A 9,749-nucleotide genomic window follows, 5' to 3' on the forward strand; every position below is an offset into this window, starting at 1 on the left:
GTAGTGTTAGATAAACACAACAACGAGTTTGAATGAGATGAACTCAATTTGTTTTTTTTCTGATAAATTTACTCTTCACACTCACTAAATATGAAGAGATTGTACGTTCAATCAAGTGTTGTTCACATTTAAACCATGCTTTCATTGCTTACATTTCTCATTGTCGATGTCCCCTTCAAAACTTTTACCGGTATGCTCTGATGCCATATCGTTCATTGACAATTTCGAAGGCCCAAAGGAGACTACGAACGGTGTGTTCTATGGAATAATAATAATTATTATTGTTATATAAAAGAATAACATGATAATCATAACCCGAATAATATTATAAAGGGCTCGGCCCTTGGTGTCGCGCCAGGGGTTTTAAGATTAGAAATTTTATTTCCGCCTGAAGATGCGCAGTCGACACTTACATTGTCAATAACACTATTGATTCCAGTTAAGTGTAAGAAAGAATAAAATAATTAATTGTTACTTGCTTTATCCATTAGTAGGACCATCACACATTGCGTAAACAGTAACTTGAAACACCAAAACTACTTGGTCATTCACTGATGTGTACAGTTCGCTTTGTCAGACCCAGACCAGGGCAGATATAGATTTTCTGTTTAATTTGTCAAAAAGCTAGACATAAATGGCAATTTTTGTACATAACATTTGCATTTATCATGATAACAATCCACTGTGTTCAAAAAGGGACGTATTATGCCGTCATTATCTTTGCCGTAGAATTGTACTACCCAACGTTCAGTTTAGCAAGCTGAAAAACCTTTCGGCATGAAAACTGTCTAATTATTGACACAGAGGGCGCTTTTCTAAATATGAGTTTCATCCAAGCCTTCTTAGCGTGAGTCCTCGTTCATATGCAGGACAGATTTTTCTCTCTTTCTTTTTTTTAATCGTGATGGTAACGATATTTTGTATCAATAACAAGGTGGAAAATAATATTTACTGGGTAACTGCAGCGATATGTTTCATTGATGGCAAGTGAAAAACTCATACTTTGCACGTTTGTCTCTTTAGGACCCGTGGATGCGGTTTGCAATAGACTCTGCCTAGTGAACGTGTCTAACCAAAAGTGTTATGGTCAATATTGGAAAGGTCCTTATTCATTCAGCTGATTGAAGTTTATCCAACACACGTGTTTTCATGGCATTGAGCCACAGTACAAAAAATTTCCGCTGACTTCTAACACAGAAATGATAACTATGTAGAAAACAAACATTAAAAACATATTAACATTTCTTCCTGCCAACACTTGCTCATGGTTGCAATTAAGCTGGATTTTGTTGTCCTTATCCTATGCCCAAAGGATCATCCTACTCAAAGCCATGTCGAAACCCTACTGAATCAATAGACCATACTGAAACATAGTGCCGCTGGTAAGAAGGAAGTAACGTACACATTGAAACATGGATGCATTTGACAAGCTAAATTACAACCTGAACAATCTCTACTAAGAATAGGAAGCGCTGACAAACCAACATACGTGTTTGAACGAATCAAAATATGGTCTAGAACTCATGATATAATGCACATAACTAAGTAAGTGAAAAATAGCCATGTAGCATTTGAGCTTGAAGTAAAAAACCAAACGTCGCAAGAGGCATACACTCAGAAGAGGTACGATCTTACAGATAAGGTAGTCCTCAAGTCTGCAGAAACCTAATGGTGTCGAAGTATCTTTCTGAATTTAGACATGACATGGCTGTCAACGGAACCACTATAATATTCTTTTCTTCATGAGATTGCGTACCACAAGTCATCGCCAGATTTCAACCTGGAAGAACCGCTCCAGGAGAACCTTGTGCAGTCTTATTAGGGAGCTTCCACATATTATGAAGGGGTGGGTCGCATGACTTGGGAAGGGGTCATATTCTGAAAATCTGTCCTGAGGGAGGGTCGAATTTGCAAATTTATAGTGAACACTGAAGGCAGATTTCAATTTTTAATACAGCTCAGGACTTTATTTTCACTAATTTCACTTGAATTTGTCAGCACTTTGCGTTAAGAACCAAATGCATTAAAGAAGTGCTGTAAGATATAGTTCAGTTGAAAAGGTATTATGCGTTCTGCTCCTTGTGTCAACTTTAACGCAAAATTCCCCTTCTGGACAGACCTGCAATGTGTAAACCATATATATATATATATATATATATATAATATATATATATATATATATATATATATATATATATATATATATATATATATATATATATATGTGATGGTGTGTGTGTGGTGTGTGTGTGTACAGTTGTGTAATTTACTTTAAAGAAGGGAGAATACATACATATCCTGTTTGTGGCTCACTTGTTCGCATCTCACAAGTTTCATTATAAAAGGGTGGCCATCTATCAACATCTTCAAGTGTTATGTTGACAATGCACGTCAAGTAACTTGTGCTCTTCATTCATAGTATGCACGCAGAGAAACAATCCCGTAACAAGAAAGAGAATAGTATATGTTACTCGTTCAGTTATTTGGAAAATTTAATCTTCCACCTTCCAGTACGAAATCGCTGTCATGAAATGTTGTTGAGAAGTTAGTTAACAACTTAGCCGGCTATTGAACCACTCTTTTTTGGGAGTGGAGATTTAGCCGAGTGGTTCTGTCTGTGGCCTCTCAGCTAGGCGACTGATGCCGTATGTTGTGGGTTCGAATCCGATTGAAAACTATCCGAATTATATAAGGTATGCTTTATACAGAATATGTCTTCTTTGCGTCCTTCCTTCCTTTATCACTACGCTTCAAGTAGATTATATACGCCATGCTATTACACTCCAAAATTGCAACGTAACATTTAGAAAAGCATAGATCATTATACTTCCACAGTGAAAATGCAAAGTGTCAGTGTAGAGTATTTAGTATTCATTCGATTGATGATATTAGCAAAACCATAATCTTTGTTTGCCTGATGAACATCACAGTATTCACACAATGTCTATTGTATGGCCTCATGCAGGATGTAGCCTCTCTCTGTGGTGAAAACTGCCGAGAACGTTTACCGAGCTGACTCAAAAGTATTCCAAATCTATGAAACATCCTTCATAAGAAGTATCACACTTCGCAATTTTTGACAACACTTACCAGGTTGTTTTGGAGTAAAACTGTTAGGGTGTATTGTGGGTCAATACTTCCATCAAGTAATCCCTTAATGGAAATATCACCAGTTTGCGAGTCTAGTTTGAATCGATCATCCTGTTGCGATACAAAAAAATGTTGCCATTCGTTACTAGTTGAAGTAATCAGCGAGGATAAAAAATGCCTATATCAATCCATCTTTCCACCGACCAACCCATCCTTTCGTCTACCTAAACGCCATCATTGCATGCAAGTATGCATGCATCATTCTTATCTCAGTTATCCAATCATTTACCCGATATTGGGCTTGATTTGTTATGCAAAAAATATTTTGACGTAGCAACAGGCAGCAGAGTGGTAAAACACTTTTACTACCTTTCGGTTCAATTGTCTGCTACCTTCTACTTCCCTTGCTACCTTACTTTAACATGATGCTTACAGTTCACATACGGAACCGATACAAGAAAGAAGCATATAATTAGTGACATATTATACAAAACTACATATACACTGTGGGTGGGTGTGTTGGTGGGTTGGTAGGTAGGTAGGTAGGTAGGTAGGTAGGTAGGTAGGTAGGTAGGTAGGTAGGTAGGTAGGTAGGTAGGTAGGTAGGTAGGTAGGTAGGTAGGTAGGTAGGTAGGTAGGTAGGTAGGTAGGTAGGTAGAATTGGTAGAATTGGTAGAATTGGTTGAATACAAAGTGATTATATCTGTTACTGAAGTTTCATGCATCTAGGAACTATTGACGAGGAAACCAGGAAGCTTAATTCCCATCTTATATTGTATTTATATTTCATATTTGTCTCTTGGGTTCACCCTGTTTTCGAAAGTTGGAATAAAGGGATCAGCCTGATTTTGAATTTTCCAGGGGGTGTCAGCCACTTTTTGATGTACGCAAAAAATAAATCAACAAGCCACGCCCCAGGCAGAAGAAACTGACCAGTTCCTGAGTGTGTGTGTGTGTGTGTGTAGGTGTGTGTGTGTGTGTGTGTGTGTGTGTGTGCTCATAAATTGTTGAATTATTACAGGACATGATTAAGTTCTCTCACCTTATTTCCGTCTACTATGCTCAAATATTTATACTCAGAAAAGGTAGAAGAATTTTCCATAGGAATGGGAGTTCCGGAGGTCGCATGACTTGTTATGTTTATAGTCTGCAAATTTTTCAAAAACAAATCATAAACGGTTTCAGAAATTGATGTCACATTACATCACTTATTTAAAACATGTTAGAGCTGCTTAAGTTCCTGTGATACAGAGAATAGAAGTTGCTATTAGCTTGAGTTATCAAGTTTGACAGTTCTCTTAAGTAACTTCCTCATTACATGATAAATCTGCATGTTTTTGTCCGAGCACCAGAACCTTGGGTAACCGCTTTAATCAAGCATTCAAAAGATTTGGGTTTTCTCATTGTTTCCTTCCTTCGATCAACATTTTGCATATATTGTTTATCAAACTTGTAATAATAAAGCGGCGTTTTCAAAATTGAGACAACACTCTAAATCAGACACAAGCGCCTTCAGAACAATGATTGCATTAATAGTCCCTCGCAACATTTTCATTATATTTAACACTTCACTGAGGCTGTGACTCATACTTGCGTTTGCAATAATTGACGAGGAAACAAGGAAGCTGAATTTTCTTCTTTTCCTCAGCGCCCATGTGACTTATTCTCAATTGGATTCACCTTAGAGTGTTACGCAGCCAGTGCCATTTCGGAACAATTTAATCAAATTTAGGAAAATTTTGATAAGTTAAAATTCGTGCTTGTTGCACTGTCTGTCCATTTTGCTTGCTTCTCATTTGCGTTTCAAAGTCTAATTTCATATTCGCTTCCTTTACCAGTATAAATCCATTTAAACCTCCACATGAATTTTTCACATTTATCTTGCGCATTATATTTGCTAGAATAATAATGGATATTATGCTGTATAGAGGGACTTCAATTTGATATAAATGACACTTAACTTTATTACCTGATTATGAGGAAAGGTAAAGACAACTTCGTCGACAGGAATGTTCTAAAACGATATAATGCAATGATTAAATAATACAAACATAGATAAACAGAAACGGGACGCATTCACAGACAGAGACACACAGTCACAAGTCACTGACGATTAGATTTGATTTGACTGATTAGATTGCAATAGATCGCACACGATGTTATGCATCACACTTCTTGTCCAGTGCCTGCCACCAAACAAAACTTTGTTCTGTTTTATCTAATTGTTTCCTAAATTTGAATAAATATCATGTTTTGTAGACACAGAGCCAAGAATCAATGGGTATGAGTACGTTTACCTTGCACCAACGGTAAAAAACTGATTCAGACAGTTTACTATGCGTTCAAGACGATACATTTGTCTTAAATGCAACACTAGTTTGAAAGGTTCTGCTCAAGCTCTATAGAACAGTACACAAACAACACATCTTCCCAATCTTTCCCGTGATTAAGAGTGTATCGTAAGCACACGGATTAAGAGCCAAGGGTTATGGTAAACTGGTTCATCTTACCTCCGGCACAAGGATGTCAAATGAACATGGCAATGTCGAAAAACGATCGCCATAAGAACCCCTGAAGTCTGAACCTGGAATAGCACGGATAGATTTATGAAAATGCATCTAATATTGATATTTTTAAACATCAAATGGCGGTTAGTAGAGTTCTGGAGATGGTCAGGTGAAGACCGTTACATGATACTCATAACACGGATACGTGCAACATGTATTCATAACATAAACGTACTAAAAACACTGACATTTCTGTCACACCAAACGATAATTATCGATAAATCCATAAGGTACAGTATAATGGATAACATATATTCTTAAAGAACGTACCTGTTTTTAGAAGAAGGAACAGTATTACATTTTGTGTAACATAAGTACTTCTTAACACCATGATGGCGAGCAGTGTCAATGAGGATACTGTGCAAAGATACGCGCATGCGTACGCTTTTTGGCAACATCACACAACTAGGATGGAGAATGCCCAATACAGAATGCATGAATATTCTCCACTGATATGAGTCATCGTCATTACATTTGCAGGATTAAACGTACTTATTTTACAATTTGCATCCATAACATTATTATGTCAAAGTTGAGCATTATATGAAGTGGGGCTAGTTATCTCATGTAAAGCATTGTGTGAGTCTTGTTTAAATCGCATTTTTTCGGGATCGCACGAAAGTACAATTGGCTTCATGTCGACAGCACCGAAGCCGAAATAGCTAACGGAAATTCCAATACGTAATGTGAGCACAATTTATGATGTATATGTCATTCTCGGTAAATCTTGACCACGCCAAACCAATACAGGAAATACTATGTCAATATCGCATGATTGCCGATGGCGTATACTTTTGTTGGGACGTATTTACATAATTTTTTGATCAAACATATCATGTGCAAACACCGTTGCTCCGGTGAGGAAAACTTTGGGTCGCTAGACTCGTTGCAGTAACTAAGGGGGTTTACTTGCCAAACTTTGACAGCTGTCGTCGAGGGAAGTGCACTCGTGATCGTGAATAATCAAGAAAATATGCAGTTCCGAATGAAATTATAATCGTTACTATAAGCAGGCAACAGAACGAAGGCAATGCCTGTGATGTCTCTGTCATGCAAAATAACACAATATTGATATGAGTTTCGCTACGTGACATTTGGGAGCATATAAAGCCATTCCCATGCTTTCAGTACACATATTTAACAAGTACCATTTTAACACCTCGGTTGCTCATATCAATTAGGTGCCCTACTGTGCCGATGCTAACGCCCCTGTGTGTATGTAAGTTCATGTGCAGACATTCATGAGATGTTTAGTTCATAAAGTATTATGCCTTAATGTCTAAATATCCATACACGAATCCCTTTCAGATCACAGGGTTTGAAATTCTCGCACTACGATGCAAGAACGGATAATACCTTTTCTATGAAAGCATATATACTCTGCATCGTAACTGACATGATACCAATAACATAGACATTCTGTAGTCACGCAGGCATTCCATCGATCCTTTCCAATCATTTTGTTGAACTTTTTGAGTAAACAGGAATAAGTACCGTAAGCAGGCAATCATTATAAGAAAGTGAATTCTAATTCCTGACCACCCTGTCATCACACCTGATATCATGACACTTGACTGTTAGATAAGTGAATGTTAATGTGTTTAAATTTGACCTTTGCACACCATTTACGAATTTCTTCACTAAAATATCCGAAGCATACCTAGCAACATCCTTGGTTGCGCTTGAATCTTTGTCGTCGATGAGCTGTTCAAGTCCTAAGCTGTTGACTTGAAAAATCTCAATGTTTTAGAGAGAGGCTCGTCACTCATCCCGGACGTTCATCACGTTCTAGTCATCTGCCATTGTTTCAAAGCCGCAGACAACGCTACACTTATGGCCACGTGAGCGGACACTTTTCGAAATTTGGCCAAAAACAATGACCGGTTGCGCGACCGGCTTCTGGGAATTCCAAAACAACCCATCTAACTCATTGCATAACTGCCCGCGCGGAACCGACAAGTTGGAATAGAACTCTTCCCTTGTTCTATATGTTTAAGATTGTACTTACCACTCTTTCGTTTTATGTCTTACGGATAACTATTTATCTTTTAGCATGTTTTTACTCAATTACAGTCATAGCGGTAGACAATGCAAGAATCCAAATCTTCAGCGTCCACGTCGATCGCGACGTTAACGATGAAAATCACAAATCAAGTTGTATCAGTCTACATTCCAGAACAAATGGACGGAAACACTCTGTATCCGCTAGTTGGAATATCTTGGATACAGAAAGTCCAATCGTTGAATATCTGTGGGCAATTGGAACTGTCAAAGGTGACATAATCATTAAGACTTCACTGCCATCCTGTTTATTCTAGAAAGGAGAAGAATCCCATTACAGTTAAACTAACAATTTCATTCTGAATAACTGAAGCTGAGTTGAACGACTGCCTATGGCTTTATAAAGTAGAGTATGACCTAGACATCTTAGTAATTTCACAATCGAAAAAATAAAAATAAACTTTTATTTATGTATCAATCAATCCATCATTTCTATAACGCTTTTTATAATAGTCTCTTTCATATCATTGATCTAAGTGTCATCTAACAGAAAAGAAGATGATGTTTGAGAACAGCAAACTTTGCGTAACATATACATAGTGATATTCTGAGGTACATTTTTTTAATTTAATTGGTCGCTTGTGCTGTCAGCTTCCAAATTCCTATAGGTGGTACGCAAGTGCAGTCATTCAAGTCTGTCGGTCGTTTGTCCCATGCCTTCGCAGCCGATTTTCCACTCAGCCATGGAATACCTATACATGTTACGGTCACCGCACGAAATGCCGCTGATCTCCGTTCAGTGTTCTATTCCCAGCCGCGCGATGATAGTAGATGTGACACCACCAAATATCTGTTGTATAAAGGTACACTTGGAATAGCCTATTTCAGAATAACACTTTATCTTGGTAACATTGACGGTCACAATAAAACTTTATTATTTTTTATAATCCGATAAGTGAAACAATAACGTTGTCATGTGTACCTTAAAACTGATATTACATCATTTTCATTGTAATGTGATGGCGCTATGTTTTTGTATTAATTATTCCCTCGGGCTATTTGGGATATTTTCAAATTTTACACCTCACTCTGCCTGTCGGCCGAAGAAGACCAAATCCCATTCCCTCAAACCATTCTTGACGTATATTCGTTTCCAAACGTTTGTTGGTATAAGTGACAAATGTGGTATAGCTTCTACGGAAAAGCATACGCAGTGCACTTTCCGCCGCGAAGTGCATCATGTAATTGTTGTGAGATCTTGATCGACTGGGGTGAACAGAATGAATATTGCATTTTTTTGTTGTGGATGTATTCAAATACTTCTACAATTCCTTCGTTTTCTTTTAGGATGGCGCACAGCTAGAAAGAATTTGACTTATCAGACTTCATCAGTCATTGTTGTTCAGTGGAATGTTTCAGATCCTGAAAGTGGTGTTGAATTTTGTGAATTGGCCCTGGGTAGGTAGTCCAATGACTTCGATGATTTGAATTTATTATTGGTTTACGTTGATTTATTTGATCAGGGGTATTATCCCCGTGTTTTTATTTCAGGATTTAGTCCGGGTTTCGGAACATTGACACCGTTTACTGTGACAAATGACCCATCGTTCACGGAGGAAAGCTTCGCGGGAGTGCTCAACCACGGACAGAAAATACACACGGTTCGTTGTAAGAACTTTGCTGGGTTGTACAACCAAATTACATCGAACAGCGTGAAATCGTGCAGGAAGGTCATCGATCAGAAGAGGCCATCGTCCGAGTGGTTTCAAGCTCACCGTTGATGTTTGAGACACGAGGAAACCACCAAGCATCCACTGACAACATCAATGTTATTGGTACGGGTTCTCTGATCTATCAGGCATATCCCACTACGAGGTAAACAGCTCTGTGAAGTTTACATATTGTGAATATCTGTGAGAAGAAATATGTCATGTATCCACTCATTAGTATAGAACCATAGTCATTTGAAAACGGTACATTGTTAATGCACAAATGGCTGGCACAGTTTAGATTAAATGAGCACGACCGTTTCGTCATCGTTAGTTTAAGACATATGTGAGGACCAAGCGATTTACTTAAAATGTGATGTTA

General features: G+C 37.8%; 1 protein-coding gene across 1 annotated transcript in view; it reads right to left on the minus strand.

Moving 5' to 3' along the window:
• LOC139145104 (toll-like receptor Tollo) overlaps positions 1-6,008 on the minus strand; it is a 29,068-nt gene extending 23,060 nt beyond the window's left edge. The window contains exons 1-7 of the mRNA XM_070716055.1: positions 5,928-6,008; positions 5,601-5,674; positions 5,060-5,104; positions 4,133-4,237; positions 3,091-3,201; positions 2,294-2,407; positions 153-258 (exon numbers count right to left, since the gene is read on the minus strand). Coding sequence (XP_070572156.1) covers positions 153-258; positions 2,294-2,407; positions 3,091-3,201; positions 4,133-4,237; positions 5,060-5,104; positions 5,601-5,674; positions 5,928-5,988 — 616 coding nt within the window. The 5' untranslated portion in view covers positions 5,989-6,008. The remainder of the gene's footprint in view (positions 1-152; positions 259-2,293; positions 2,408-3,090; positions 3,202-4,132; positions 4,238-5,059; positions 5,105-5,600; positions 5,675-5,927) is intronic.
• Positions 6,009-9,749: the final 3,741 nt, after the last annotated feature.

Source organism: Ptychodera flava, chromosome 12 (assembly GCF_041260155.1).
Source record: "Ptychodera flava strain L36383 chromosome 12, AS_Pfla_20210202, whole genome shotgun sequence".
In the NCBI taxonomy this organism is placed as follows: domain Eukaryota; kingdom Metazoa; phylum Hemichordata; class Enteropneusta; family Ptychoderidae; genus Ptychodera; species Ptychodera flava.